The following is a 16186-nucleotide window of genomic DNA, read 5'->3' on the forward strand; positions in this document are numbered from 1 at the left end:
TGCATGGCCATGTCGTTCATTCTTGCTCTGTTTTCCAGTTGTTCGAAGTTGGAAGACTTGCCTGCGGAGCAGTGGAACCATGCCACAGTCCGCAATGCCTTAAAGGAACTACTCAAAGAGATGAACCAGAGCACATTAGCCAAAGAATGCCCTCTCTCCCAGGTCAGTATTCTGGGGTTCTGGGAGATGTGGAAAGCCACTGGTGGCCCATCTAGTAGGAGGGACACCACTGCTTAGACAGCTGTCGTCTCTGTCTTTTATTTATAGTCACACCACGTTTTAGGTGGGAAAAACGTGGAGATTGTGGTGCTTTTTATTGTAGAAGTTATCATTTATTGAGAGTTTTGATGTAATGGGAGTATATTAAAATGTTTTACATTCACAATCTTTAACGTCTCACATATATCAAAAGAGGTGGGTATCAGTGTCTCCGTTTTATAGATCAAGAAATCAAGGCTCAGAGAAATACTTTACTTGCTGCAGCTTACTCTGTTGGCTAAGTGGCCAGTTGAGACCCTAATCCACACCTCCCCTCCCAAAGCTCTGGCTCCAGATCGTTGCTTTACTTGGTCAATGACATGAGTGAGCCATGCAAAGCTTATCTTAATTTATTCACATTTCTTTATTGAGCCTTTTCTCTGTCTAGTAGAAAGGGATGATCTTTAGGTCATACACATTTGTGGAGATTTTATAGTGAATTCTCCATGTGAGAATGCATCATGAGAAAAAGTAATTTTCCATTTTTAGTGAACTGATCATAAACTAAAGAGATTGAGAGGATCAAAGGAAGGACAGCAGAAGAAAGGGCTTCTTTTCCATTTGCGTCACGAGTGATGGCCCCACTTTTTCTAATGCTGAGATGATGTTTTGGTGGCTATGGGCAGTGGCTTAGGACTGCTGTGAAATGAAGTCAAGTTGACATTATTTAAAGCCATAACTGGAAATCCATTTCCTGGCATGAGTTGCAACACTTGATTTAAGACAATAGACTACATGTCTATGAAGTTCAAGGGAAGGTGGCAAGAACCATAGAGACTTGATGCACCCTGAGTTGTGTTCTAGAATAATGGGTCTTCGGGGGAAGCAGGAAGCCTAATGTTTAAGAACATGCATTCTGGAATCACTTAGATCTGGATTCGTGTCCTGGCTTACAAGCCTCTATGACCTCACCTTTATGAGCCTATTTCTTTGTAAGAAAACCAGGATAGTAATAGTTCTGTCATAAATGAGGAGTAAATGAGATAAATCACATAAATTCTTGGCTTGGTGCCTGGCATGCAATGATGCTCCATAGACAGTATCAGCTATTATTATTGAGACATGATATTGTTGGTGGGCACTGAATAATTTTTATGTGTGTCTTAAGGAGTGTTTTGGAACATGCATCCTCTGAAGCAAAGCATGCTGTTAATATTTTTCCTTCCAAAAAAAATCAAGGAGGCATGCTGCTGAGTAGTTGGCAGCTAGATAGAAAGGGGCAGTGGTAGTTCTTGACCATCACTTATGTGCCTGTTCTTGTGCTTACACCTTTCATGCAGGCCATTTCAATACCTGCATATAGGTACAAATGTAGGGGCTAAAGCTTGTTGCTAGAATTTTAATTTACTTCATTGTGGTTACTTATGAAGTTAAAAGAATAAATATTTTGAATTATTCTAATCATATGCAGGGACTGGATAAAGAACAATTTTGGAGGGGCTGGCCCGGTGCTGCAGTAGTTAAGTTTGCACGTTCCGCTTCAGTGGCCCAGGGTTTGCCAGTTCGGATCCTGGGTGTGGACATGGCACCACTTGGCAAGCCATGCTGTGGTAGGCGTCCCACATATAAAGTAGAGGAAGATGGGCACGGATGTTAGCTCAGGGCCAGTCTTCCTCAGCAAAAAGAGGAGGATTGGCAGCAGTTAGCTCAGGGCTAATCTTCCTCAAAAAAAAAAAAAAGAAAAGAAAAGAACAATTTTGGAAAAAATTTTAATCATTTGTCCTGAATTTCACTGTTAGTCACAATTAACTATCTCTTGGATTCACATGGAAGTCAAAATGGGCTTTGCCTGGAGGGCACAAGCTCCTAACTTAATATCACCAGTTCAGAATTTTATCTAGGGTTTTTAAGGCCTATGGGAATTTGGTCAAAACTGATCTATTGTGATTCTCAAGTTTGGTAATAACTGTAAAATGTGATGAGAGACACATGAGGAGAGAGAACCCCATCGTGAGCTGAGGGCCCAGAGCTCTAAGCTCAGTTCTTTTCTGTTGCGTGTGTGATTCTGGGGCAGGTCCGTCTACTCCCAGCATCTCATTAAACTCATCTATAAACTGGGCATGATTGCATCTACACACTTCACTTAATTTGCAGAGTTGTCTTGAGGTTCACGTGAGATCATTTTTATCCCTACCTTAAAAACCCCCCTTTCCCCCCTTTTTCTAGTCTCATTGCTTTCCCACCTCATTGCCCAACCTAAAAAGTTCTTTCTCGTCCCTCTTACGTTTGATCCTATGGATACTACAGCTTCGATATCTGAAATCTTCCTCCTTTGTGGCATTGCCTTGCTCAGACTTACATCACCTCTCATCTGAAATATTGTAAGTCGTCATGTGTCACAACCTTTCTCCTGCCACCTGCTTCTCCAACACTGATACTGTGCTGTTTCCTGTCTCCAAGCCTCCATGACCCCCTGCCCAGCCTGTAGCAAGTACCGAGGGCACAGCAGAGCCAGTGAGAGGCGTCAAGATGACATGTCCAGCCTGATTTCCCACCAGAGCCCCTTCCTCCCTCTACCTGCACCCACTCTGTGCTCCAGACACACGGAATTACTTATTTTGGAACATTTGCCACGGCTCATACTTCACCAAAATATTCCCGACGGTGGGAGAAACAGAACTAGTCCCCTTGTAACCTTTGCATTACAAGGCTAACAAAACAACTTCTTGTGTTTTTTAAAAAATTTGTGCAAAGTTTATATTCTACTCCATATACCTGTGTTTTTGATATTTTTTAAAGTGCCATAAAAATCACTTTACTGGTTAAATTATTACCTTGCTTCTGTCCATGTGAGATTGGCCCTCCAGGGAGATGTACTGTGTTAATCTCTGGCTTTGGAAGCCCCGCACACAATGCTGGTGACCCTGGAGTCCTTCAGTTTGATGCTTGCTTTTGCATACGTGATTTCTCCTGACTATCATGTGCTGCTCTTTTCTACTTGATAAAAATCATCTTTCAAATTCCAGCTGGAAAGTCACAGCTGGTGAAGTACCCCGAGCTCCTGGGTGGAGCAGTTGCTGCTTCTGCTCTTAGTAGCCGTTTGTACACACCCCTGTCACAGCACTTCTCACAGCCTGTTGTCAGTGTTATCCAAGTTCCCATGGCTGATGGACTGCCCACAATAGCCAAAGCCATCTCTTGTTTATCTTCGTGTTCTTGGCGTTCAGCACAATGTATGTCTTGCACGTAGTTGTTATTCTAGTGCAGGAGTTCTCAACTTTGGCCCTATTGTCCTTTAGGGCTGGATAATTCTTTGTGGTAGGAGGCTGTCCTGTGTATGGTGGGATGTCTAGCAGTATCCCTGGCCTCTACCCCCTAGATGCTGGTAGCATGCCACCATCCCCCCTCCCCCACAGTTTTGACAGCCAAAATGTCTCCAGACATTGCCAAATGTCCTATGAGGGGAGTAAAACCCATCTTGGTGGAAAACCACTGCTCTAATGTGTTTTATAAATTAAATATAAATTTTTTTTTAGAAAGTCCTGTAAAATTTTATCATTTGTGCAGTGTTCTTGGAAGCTCTAAAATATTTTCCACTAGGAAGTGAATACAGTAATTTGGTGGTTGACACCCGGTACATTTTCAAACAGGAGCTCAGTTCTGTTCCTTACATTTGGGGTGATTTGATTTAGGCTTTTGGTATGCTGTGTGATTACAGAAAATCTTACTGGAGTAGTCCTTCTCAGCCAGCATGGACATGTAATGGGGGCTCCAGCATTAATCCGACAGTTATTAACCATAAACATTCCAGATTATTCACTTATTGCATAGCTAGATTGCATTTCAATGTGGAGGAAAGCTCACCCATTTTGTTGGTGGTTGTCAGAGAGCAGGTGCATCCGTTTTTTTTAAGTTCAACCTATGTAATGTGAAAAAGAGTACATTTTTATTCTAAGAAGGTGAAGCAGTAATTCAAACATGTATTCCACCAGCATTACTGGAGTCCCGATTGAGAGTCAGGTCCTTTATGGTGGGCTGGGGAGAGAGTGGTGAAGATGAGAGAGGGATTACGCTTTGAATTTAGGAGGAAGGGAGTGAAGCACCTAATACTACTACTTCAAAGGAGAAAGGTAGGTTATTGGGTTATTTATAATAGTCTCAGTTCATGAGTAAAAGATACCTGTTTTTGAAATAATTCCTCCTTATTGCCCCTAAACCAAACCATATTAGGTATTTCCTCATTCAAGTTTGGCAATTGCATAAAGGAATGATTCAGTGGCTAGTATATATTTTCCTGAAGATCCCAGTGGTCCACAGTTCAAAAGAGCAGCCTTGAAGGCAGAAGAAAAGAGTGGGAAAGTCCATAAGAGGGCAACAATTGTAGGCTGAGGCATATATATTTAAAGGGAGGGAAGTCATGATTTAGCTATTCTCTTGACTGGCCAGATGTTTAGAAAGTATAGGTTGTGTTTGTGTCTCTGTGTATTTATTTTTGATTTCACCTTTCAAAATGTGTTTAACTGTTGAGACTCTCTTCCTTTTCCTCTGATGTTCCCCTGAGTCACCACTTCCAGCATCTTCCTTTGCCACATAGTCTGTCCCTGAAGCATCTTACTTTATCATACCTTAGGCACAGGTATCCCTTATTCAATGGTCTTTTCCAACTGTTCCAATATGAAAACATTATGAACACATCTTTTTGTGTCTTACCGTTTTTTACTTGAGGACGAAACCGCAGGTCCTCAGGGTTTTGATCCATTAAAATAAGTAAAGCTAACAGTTTCTGCCTTATCTGCCTCATAGGTTGTGATGATGAGCACATGGAATGATTAAAGAGATAGTCTTGTTCACTGAAAATGGCAATGAAAGAACAAGTAGTTTGCAAATGCGTGCACCTGCCATTGTCCCCCTGCGCCGCCCCCAATGTGTTCTCTCAAACTGTAGACATGTTTAAAAAATTTTTGTGTGTGGTAAAAATACATAACATGAAATTAATCATTTTAACCATTTTAAAGCTTACAATTCAGTGGCATTAATTGCATTCACAATGTGTGTAACCCTCACCCCTATTGATTTCTAAAACTTCTTCATCACCCCAAACCGAAAGTCTGTTAACCATTAAGCAGTAATTCCCCCACCCCAACCCCTGGTAACCTCTCTTCTATTTTCTGTCTCTGTGAATTTGCTTATTCTAGATATCTCATAAAGTAGAATCATAGAATATTTGTCCTTTTGTGCTGGCTTATTTCACTTAGCACATAGATATGTTTTTAAAGCAGCTCTGTCCTATGCCCCTGGTTGAGGTTTTGTTTGCCAAATATTTGAGGAACAAAATGACAGAAGTTGCTGAACCTTGAAAATGTTACTAGATTTCCAGTATGATGGTGATATAGTGTTTATACAACTTTTTAAAGATGTAAACTGTAGGATAGTTATTTCTGTCATCCTAAGGAAGCCTTGCCCATTTGGGGATCAGTAAAGAACTAACTTAAGTGTACAATATGCCAAAATAATTGGGCGGTGAAATCAAGCCACCAGTTGGGTCATTAGAGAAACACGAATTGATTGTGTGCTCATCTGCAGACAAGTGGCTGATAACTGCATGGGCCAGCGTTGTGTTAACCAGTTGCCAGCTGTCCATTTGGTTTAATCTTAAATTTACGTATGTAGTGGGGGTGCATCCTGTTTCGTGTTAACCAGTTGCCAACAGTTCCTTTCAGTTATTTTCACATGAGGTTGTTTTAGTTTGAGGTCCAGCCTCGTGAACTCATGTTGAAGGAGGCTCACGAGTGACAGCTTAAAAAGAATTCCTAACCTAGTAATGGAGATAATCACATCAAATGATCACGTGGAGGGGAGAGAGCTGATATTTGTTGCCTTCACATCTTGTGCTAGGCCTTTTACAAATCATCCCTCCGAATCCTTGCAGCCCTCTGAGACAGGTATCAAGATCCCAATTTCACAGAAGAAGGTCCCACCGTCAGATAAGCCATTCAGTGACTACTTGGGAGAGAAGCTCTCAATGCAGTCGTTTCATACTCCAAAGCCCAGAGGAAAGGTTTCTTTCAACTGAAATGGCAAAAGTTTTCAATTCTGATAGCATAGCTCAGAAAGGGATGGGAGAAGGCTGCCAAATGACATTAAGTGAATTTTCCGTGACAAATTCCTCCAAATCAGCTTTTTCCCTTTACTAAATACTTAATTGAAGTATCATTATACTCATGTTTATTATGTTTTTTAGTATATCACAAAGCAGAATGAAAAGGTTGAAAACAAGCAAAGAATGCATGTATTATTCATAACCTGCGTCGCGCTGTCTCCTCCATGTTAACGTGGAAAGGGAGGCACAAGACACCAACTCCCCCTGACTCTCACGCCAACTCCCCCCAACTCTGGCAGTCTTCCTGCTTAGACAGGGCTTTCTCACTGACGGAACGTGTAACTGTTCACTTTGGATTAAAGTGTTCTTTTGTGTAGCCAGTGTATTGTGTATCTGCAGCTTAGCTACTCTTCGTATAACGTTGCTGTTCAAACAAATAAATCTCACTAAGCCAAGGGGAATGCTGTGAAGGATATCCAATTATTTTATCTTTCTTTTTAGGGGGAGGAAAAGGGGATGCTCGGATCTTTGTCTTTCCAAATGTATTGTGCAAATCATCTTAACCTGTGTTTATTGCTTTGCTTTTCCTATTAAGTTTTAAATTGCCTTTAGGTTCCTTAGTTTTCTCTGATTCTAAACTCCTTAATTAACTCATATAAGGGGCCTGAGGTCACAACATTGTTTTATTTTTTGTCACTTTGCTTCTTGCTTTGTCTAAAGAATTGGTTGCAGAATCTGCTATTGAGCTGGTGCTAGCAGTGGAGGTGGTGGTGAATATTTCCTTCCTTTCGTTAATGAGTTTCCCTTCTTCAGAGACCCGTGAAATAGTGCGGCCCGGTAGTGGTGTCTTTGAGATGCGTCCCACTGCGATTTGACTTAGGACAAGATACTTCTTCATTCTGAGCTTCTGGGCCCTCAGTTTGGAAAATGGAACCCTACTTATAATCACAACTGACATCTATTCTCTGGGCTAGTGAAAAATAAACAAGTGAGTTTAAAATTTGTCTCAGAAAGAGAAAAGAAAATTTATTTTTACATAAGGCAATCTATTCAGCTATAGTAAGTATTACTAACGGTGTTATAGTGTTCTCTTTCTGTGTGGCTTAGGGCAAATTCCAATCAGCTAGTAAACTCTGGAGTAACTCATTCTGATGTATTTTAATTCCTCAACTAACTTACTAAAAAAAAATAATTTTCAAAGATAAGTAGAAAACTATGTGTCAGAGTGACTGAAGACGAGGAAACCTAGATTTTATCCCCCATCTAAAATCTTCATATTTAAAATTTCACAATTGATTACAAAGAGGTCTGAAACTTTCAAAAAGTTTCTGTAGTTGGGAAGCCGTTAAATCTTTGTATTTATTTTAATACGTAATATTTTTCATAAAATAGCTTTGCTTACAGTCACTGTCCGTGTCGTCTTTCTGGCTGTGACTGAGAGTCTAAAGGGGCTGCCTCAACTGCCCATTGTGTGTACCCTCCTCCTTTCTTTCTCACAACCCAGCACTGTGAGAAGTGGAGCATGCTTAGCAAATGCAAAGTCATTTTAATGTAGCCTGAATGTCCCTTTGTTTAAGTGTCAAAAATAACAATACACATATCTTTTGGGTTATTTGTATTAGTATTGCTTTATATTAACATGGATTCCCAGGAGTTGGTTGCATTCTGGGTTGAAAAAGTAGACTCAGATCTTGTTCAAAAAAGGTGTGTGGATCCAAAAAGTCCAATTGTATGGTTGCTCTGGAATTATTAGAAAACATATAAGACAACTGTAAACTACAGAATTGTATACATGTTTTAAAAAGCAGTAAATGGAAATGAGATATTTTTAGCAGGGTGGTAGGTGGAAGAGATTTTAATCATTACTCCTCCCATTTTGCAGCAACTATATCTCATCAGGTCTAAGATGCTATTGATTGTAAAATGCATCCCAATTTCAGTGACTTTAAAGTATTTTAAAAATGTGGCCATAGAAAGGATGAAATGTGTTAAATGCAGATTCTCTGTGTCCCAGGACCTCTGGAGAACATTGTTCCATGTAGAGTAAAAGTCAGCATGTGCTGGGTCTGTGTTAGCCTCATTCAGTTTTGTTTATAATGTATTGTTTTGATTTTTTAAAAATAAATTGACACTAACATTAAGATGACCTTGCACTATGTGTCAAGAATATTCTAGTGAGGCCTAGTGGTTCAGACTTAGGCTATCAGAATGTAATGGTCTAATTTAGGGTTAGAGAATGTTCATGCTTGAAACTGGAATAATGAGACATCACATAACCTTTCATCTAAAATATCCCCAAAATGTACCTCTTCTGTTGTTAAAGCTCTATGAGGATGAATTATAAAAAGTCTTACCAGTAAAAGTATTTTGAGTGTCAACTAGGTGTAAAGACCTACAGGGAATTAATGAATAAAATGTGCCACAAACTCAAAGAAATTTTTCTGGTGACTAAAGATTCTTATTATCTAGGAAACTGCCTCCAATTGCTACCCAATTCCTTTGCTCAGTTTATAGCTTAAATCTATTTACTTTTTGTTCTGTTATCAGTAGAGATGAAAACTAGTTTATGATAATCTGAGGAAGAGAACAAATCTGATTGCATCTCTGGGTAGCCAACTCCTCCTTTTTAGATGAGTTGTGTGAACCTGACTCTAGTATAGGATCTGATGATGGAGCCAGTGGAAGCTCAGATATTATTTCCTTGCCATGCAGATTAATACTGGCCTTGTGCTGTGTCAGTGAATATGCATCTGGAGCAGAGACAATAGGGAGGCGGAGGAGTGAGGAAAAGGTGGACTATCTGTCGTCAGAGTGATACGGGTCTGTGGCCTGGTCTTATGAGCCAGGAAGAGTTGAGGGACACCTGCAGACAGTGCTTGAGATACTTTCCATTGCCATCTGCTTTTGACCACTTTGCAATGGAAGGTTTAGGTCTGACTCCTGCTATGGCTGTGTAGCCTGTGCCTTTCCATGGGGTAACATTCATACAAACAACATAGAGCGATGACAAGTACATTTGCGATTATTCACATACACCAGTATGGCTGGTGTATCTATTATTAGGCTTCTTTCATGCTAAATTTTTCATTATTATGACATTTCAGTTTGGCATTTTTAGATTTCATCGCTGTCCCTTTTCATCTGTTATATTTCAGTGACTCAGATATCCCACATCAGAACTGTGTTAGACATGAGGGAGAAGAAAAATAAAGGAAACAGACACAGTTGCTGTCCTCAAGGGTCTCACAGACTAGGACAGAGAGGAAAGCTCAGCCCAGAGAGGGAACTAGCCCAGCTAGCCAAGAGACTTCTTTACTCCTTTGTTAATAACACGCAAAGCAGAACCCTGCCTCAGGAAGGTGAAGATTCCGTTGACCCTCTAAGGTAGCAGGCAAGGCTCTGAAAGTTTTCTGAGATGCTCAGGTGATGCTGGCTCATTGTGTTCCCAGGGCTGTGTTTAGATCCTCAGATTGAAAGAGTTCACCTTATTATCTCCCCTTAGAGAACAGAATTGTAATTTAGAGATCAGCAAGTGGGGGAGGATAGCCATCTGCTACGTAGAAAGGGCCAAAGAGGTTTCTGTGAATTGAATTAGGATCCCCCTCCCCCACTAGTACTGCATGGTGATTAAAAGAGCTGGGGTCTATGGGCTCACAGAAGGAACTGTTTTAAATGGGAGTCTATGCAGGCCTGTCTGTTGGCAGTTAACCTCCTGGTAAATAAGTTGCCATTGCTTTGATTTATTGTTATCCTTTTTATCTCAACTCCTTTGCAGAAATGCCATTGGAAGTTCTAAGATTTTGTTCAGCTGCTCCGTATCTGGGGATACCTTTTTTTAAGAAAGATGAGATTGTAAGGCAGGATATAAAACCTCATGTAGGTCGTTTGGATCTCTTGAGTTGTTTATGTCCATTTGTTTTTAGACAGACTTTGCAGAAGTTAAATCTGTGTATAAATTTATGTGACTGAATGTGTCAATTCAGGTATAAGTTAACATCTGTCACAAATGTTCGTCCAAATATGCCGTAGTGACTGAAAACATATTTCTGTAGGCAATATAATTCAAGGTATGCCATTATAATTTTAATTTTTCAGTGGTAAGTCAGGTCACGCTCCCCTTTTCTTTCCTTTTAACCCCAATTACCAACAAATCAACTAAGGGGTTGAGCTGAGGAAGGAGAGGAAGACGAAGAGCAAGAAGGACTCATGTACTTAAGCACTCAGAAAGTTTTAGCTTTGATTCATTTTTGGTTGAAACACAGTATAAGTGTTATGTTTAGTTTCCCCTGCTCTGAAATAGCACTGTTAATTTTTTCATTTGGTGAATTTTCACACAAGTGCTAATCACACGTTTCTATAAATTATATTAATTTAACTTATTTCCCTAAATGTTGTTCTGCAGTGTGTAGCACGGATGTTCTCAGATTCTTGGCTGTGTAAGCTTATTGCAGTTGGAAGCGGAACAGAAACATCTGAAAGGCGTTATTTGCATTACGGATGCTGGAGCATCTGATCTCACCTCTTGCTCTGGTTCCTAAATCACTACTGTTCTTTCCCTTTGCATTTAATCTGTGTGTCCTGTCCCCTCCATCTTTGGCATTTTCCCAGGGTTGGTTTTTGGAGAAAGCACTGTCATCAAACAAGTGGAAATTAAAGGGATAGTGAATTTAGATACTCGTGTGGTGTTGACTAGTTTAGCTTACAGGAGGGTGACCACTTCAAATTGAAAAGACAGAGGAGGTTGGTGTGGGCTATAATGTGCCCTGTCTTGTCCCTAAAAAGGAGTACGCATATTTATGAACACTAACTGGTTTTTCTCTCTTTTCAGAGTATGATTTCATCCATTGTAAATAGCACATATTATGCCAACGTGTCAGCAACCAAGTGCCAGGAGTTTGGGCGATGGTATAAGAAGTACAAGAAGATTAAAGGTAAATGGACTTGTTTGTTTTTAAAGCCTATTTTCAGTTTCTTAGATCAATGAGTTGTTGATTCTTTGGAATTTATGTTAATTTGAGTTATAATTTTTAATAAAGTTGTGTATAATTTTTGCAAAGGTAAGATTCTTATTATTTCCATCAAGAGATCCAGATTGGCTCCCTTAAAGCAAAGGTGGTATCAGAACTAAAAGTAAAATTCATAGCCTAATATATGAAGTTTATAGTTTTCACAAGAGATGGCTGTGAAGGCCAAGATTTTTGGAAATATCTTGAAATGGTTTATTTTAGATAGGCTTGTCTATCTATCTATTTATTTATTTATTTTTGAGGAAGATTAGCCCTGAGCTAACTGCTGCCAATCCTCCTTTCACTGAGGAAGACTGGCCCTGAGCTAACATCCGTGCCCATCTTCCTCCACTTTATACATGAGATACACTTTATACACTTTACACTTTATACATGTATACACTTTATACAAGCCTGCCACAGCATGGCTTGCCAAGCGGTGCCATGTCTGCACCCAGGATCCGAACCGGCGAACCCCGGCTGCTGAAGCAGAACATGCGCACTTAACTGCCGCACCACCGGGCCAGCCCGGGCTTGTCTATTTAAAAAGCTCAATCAATAAACCATATATTAATGGAAATTTAAAAGCAGTCATTGTAGGTTAAATCAGCATTTACAGTTTAAGTACCAATTAACAAGTGGAATGACTGTTTTGGTATCAGGGAATCTTTGGTCAGAAATGGAGTTTTGATGTGTTTGTTTGGAGACAATTCCAGAGCAGTGGTTGAACCAAAGTGAGCCTGCTGTCAGGTGGGACTTGTGTTCAAGTCTTTGTCTTCCATTAACTGGCTGTATGAGCTTGAAAAAATTATTTGACTTCATCAAAACTAGATCTCCTCATTGGAAAATTGGAAATAAGAAAAGTGTCTAAATCACTGGCTAGCTGTGAGGACTAAATAAGTCAATATTGGCACAAAGTAACCTCTTAATAAACACTCCTATGATTCATAATAATTAATAGTAGTGGTAGTAGTACCAGCAGTAGTGTATTAAATATGGAGTTACGTCTGGTCCTGAAAATACAGTTCTCTTATATAATAAATGCATGCTATTTAGACCATCCGGCCCTCTAAACGTATCAGTGATATTTTGCCTTTGCAAATTTGTCAATGTTGGAAACATTCTTTTGTTCTCACCCCAATGCAAATGCTGTTCAATTAAAATGCTACTAGTCCCTGAGGGAATTTGGGATATTTCTTGCACCATAATAGGTTGATGTTCTAGGGTCCTTCCAGTCCATATTTTGCATGATTATGACATCATCCATCATGCTTTATTATAGGTATTCATAGCCTTGCTGACAGTTCACTGCCCCCATCTGAGGTTCAAATGACAGTTTATGGTGGGTAGGTAAAGGTAGAGGATGAATTTGTTTTACTCTCTGCAGGTTTCCTCTGGGGAGACAGAGTGTTGAAGAAATGCTAGTTGGCTGTTGAGTATTTCAGAGCTTGTTTACAAGGTTACTTTTTGAGGAAACGAGCTTTACATGTATTCACAGCACATTTCTGATTACAAAGGAACGAGAGCATTTTATGCTAAATATACCAGTTGTAAGGAAAGTCAAGATGTTGAACTATCCAGGAGAAATTAAGTGCACTGAAAAATGAATTAAGATACATTTCTTTTCAGTGTATTCTAAAATTCTTAGGGCCCTTTAGATTCTGGTTTGAGCACTTGCTTTAGGATATTATTAATATTAATTATTGTACAGGATAAGATGAAGAACTCCTCATTATAAGACATAATGGTGTAGTTCAGAAGAGTTTCTTTTCTCTAAGCGTTGCTTCCAAGAATTTTTTTTTTTTTAAATAAAATTGTCAAAGTGCTTGAACATATCCTCTTTGGCTAAAAATCAAAAGAATTACGCAGCTTCAAGGTCATTTCTTAGATCCCATTTACTTTCTGTTATAAGAGAAAGGAAGAGAGCGTCCTCTTTTAATAGGCTGAAGTATAATTCCACATTCAGAAAGACTGGAAACCCTTCACTCTAGTGTTTTCAGAATTGCCACTACAGAATCCGTGCGTGTGTGTGTGTATCTGTTCACACGCATGTTAATAATTATATCTTCTACTTTTCTCCTTTCTTTCTTAGAGATGCAATTCTTCAAGTTCTATTTTTTTTTCCGCGATAGTAAATGCACAGTTAAATCTTTAAGTGCTGTAAAAGCAGACTGAGACCTTGATTTCAATCAGGAGGTCAAGGATCCACACCTGAAGAGGCTGCCAGACACTGTGTACACATGCTATTCAAAGAGATGGAGCTAGTCATCGCTGTTGAAAAGTGTATGTGTGCGTGTGTGTGTGTCAGTAGGAGGAGAAAAGGGAAGGTTAAGGTATGTGTGAAGTAAACACAAGCTGCCGTAAAACAGTTCAAGTGGTGTTGATTCATCAACCAAGGGAGTGGGAGGAAAAACAAAGAATTCCTGACAGGTATAATGGTGCACAGAAAATAAACACCCAGAGAAGTGCGTTTCATTAACTTTCGACCCTCGGAGAAAAGGAAGTATTGGACCTACACAGGCACATTTCCTTTGATAGGAGCTTCATGCTATGAATAGATGTCGCTGTGGGAGTTCCTGTCTGTCGGAATCCATTTCTCATGAGAAAGGAATGATTTTGTTTGTAAAATTCCTGTTTTGTCTATCCATTTTCAAAATGAGAAAAAGAAGTGATGAATTTCAAATCTGGAAATTAGTAGCAGCAAAACCAGAATTCTACCTTAGGATCTTCCTGAGAGCCCAGCAGTCAGAGCTGCATGGCCGTCCTTACCTCCCTCCACCTCCTCCTGCCCCGCCTCCACCCCAAAGTCTCCAATTTACGGGTACCATGGCTGGTATTCAGGATGGAAGACAATCTCAAGCTAACTGACTGATGTCCCAAACTAAATGCAGCCTGCATTGTTAAATATGTTTCCTATTATCTGCTAATGTCTGTTTTAATAAAACAGTGGGAACTAAATGGTTGCTTCTTAATCAAAACCATGATTTCCTAAACATAAGCTATGTGATTCTGTTACAAATTGCCACATATAGATCTCCTAGGTCAAATTTTTTTTTCTCTTCTCATAGAAATAAATAAACAGTAAAATAATTATATACTCTGAAAGATCAAAGTAAATATGTCTAAAACCTGGCAAAAATAAAAGTCTACTGGGAGATTTAAAAAAAAGATCAGATTGCAAATTCTATAGTTAATGCTTAAATAAATATGAGAAAAATGAACAATCAATAATTTGATATCATTTAAAACAGATGTAAAAACTATATACAAATGGAATTGTCTACGTTTTGAAATAAACATTTTAATGTAGATTTTTTGAATTTGTTGTTAGGATAGCTAAACTATTTACACTTATTCTTTAAAAAGTCCTAAGTTGGTTTGGCTTAGCATGTTAACTTTTTTCCCCTGGTGATCACAGGAAAGCACAGTCTGTTTACCTTTTTCCTTTAATTTCAAAGACAATCATGGTTGACGCACACATATCTGAGTGAACATTAGTGTTAATTCAGGATAGATGGGGAGACAGAGGTTGGATAACAGGTTAAAACCTGAGCCTGCTCCCCAGGAGCTCTGATATGGAAGGAAATGGAGTGGTGGCTGGGGTAGGTTGGTTTCTTCAGCATTTTTCATTGCTGTTCATCTCATACCGTAATTGCTTCTGGCCTAGATTTTACAATGTAGAGCTCCTAAGCTCCCAAGTATAAAAAGCGGACGTTTTGTGTAAAAACGAAAGAAAGAAGTGACCATATTGAAAGTTGTTTAATGAGTATGAGTTTTAATGTTGGACACAAGGATAATCCCAACAGACCTAGAAACGTTCGTGCTATTGCAAAATTATTTTCAAGAATTCTTGGGATTATGTGGGATTTACCCCATCACTTTTTCTTTCATAAATTCTGCACATCTCAATAAGACACTTATTTTTTTAACCTAACTCTTCTTTTGTATTAACTCTATTTAGACTTAAACTTGCCCCATCATTTTTCTGAAACTAAGTGGCAATTATGTACGCACCAGCACTAGGAATCATACTCGCTCTTCAGTCTACTTCTACGGGGGTCTTAAAAGAAGAAGAAAGAGCCTTAACAAGGAAGGGCTCATATATTTTAAATATTTCCTAATTGAAAATTAATAAGTTAAAAGAAAATGACTTTATATCTGAAGTGTCTTTCATCTGGCACCAAAAGCAAAAAACTATACTCTCTGGTCAGGTCAATCTCAAGTATTTAATATGTCACATGAATTAAAGGGTCATTGAAAGTTTATACAAATACTAATGAATATCATAAAGTTATTTGTGTCATAAAGTAATACCACTAGAATGAATGGACCTAAGCAAACCCCACATTTTGGCCAGAAAGCAAAATGATCCTCATCACTTTCCTTTTCTCAATCATTGCTCAAAAACCCCCTGATTGCTAGTCGTCTTAATTTTATTTGTTTATTTGAGTTTATTTTGCAAAATATTAAAAAGCTGGGAGAAATAAGAATTTTAAAAACCAGTGTTACTTCCCCAAGCCTGGTTTATTCTAGTAATCAGTATTTTATCTGACCCTGTCTGATCTAGTCTTGCAAGATCAAACGTCCGGGCCAGCAAGCAGACAGTAAACAAAGCCCGTGAAGAGTTTCAGTAAACACAAAGATTAGATGTTGAATGAAAATTAAACTCCTTGAACTAGTCCTCTGTACTAAAGTGGTTAAGTGGGTTGTGATTAAAAGAAATAAGTAATTATGATCATTATAGCTGAAATGATATAATGTTACCACATTTAAAGCACCTCTTGTACCCAAAATTGATTGTGTCATTTACAAAGTGGTGCCTCGGAGTTGAATAGAGAGAGAGATCAATGTTTCCCGACCTGGGCCCATCAGGCGGCCCTTG

The 16186-nt window shown here is 39.1% G+C and overlaps 1 protein-coding gene across 3 annotated transcripts in view; it reads left to right on the plus strand.

Annotated features, from left to right (window-relative positions):
* Positions 1-16186, plus strand: part of LOC124233511 (DNA-binding protein SATB2) — a 181921-nt gene that overhangs the window by 76285 nt on the left and 89450 nt on the right. For all 3 annotated transcript variants that reach the window (XM_046650661.1, XM_046650660.1, XM_046650658.1), the window contains exons 5-6: positions 39-162; positions 11127-11229. In XM_046650661.1, coding sequence (XP_046506617.1) covers positions 39-162; positions 11127-11229 — 227 coding nt within the window. The remainder of the gene's footprint in view (positions 1-38; positions 163-11126; positions 11230-16186) is intronic.

Source organism: Equus quagga, unplaced genomic scaffold, assembly GCF_021613505.1.
Source record: "Equus quagga isolate Etosha38 unplaced genomic scaffold, UCLA_HA_Equagga_1.0 203_RagTag, whole genome shotgun sequence".
NCBI classification, from domain to species: domain Eukaryota; kingdom Metazoa; phylum Chordata; class Mammalia; order Perissodactyla; family Equidae; genus Equus; species Equus quagga.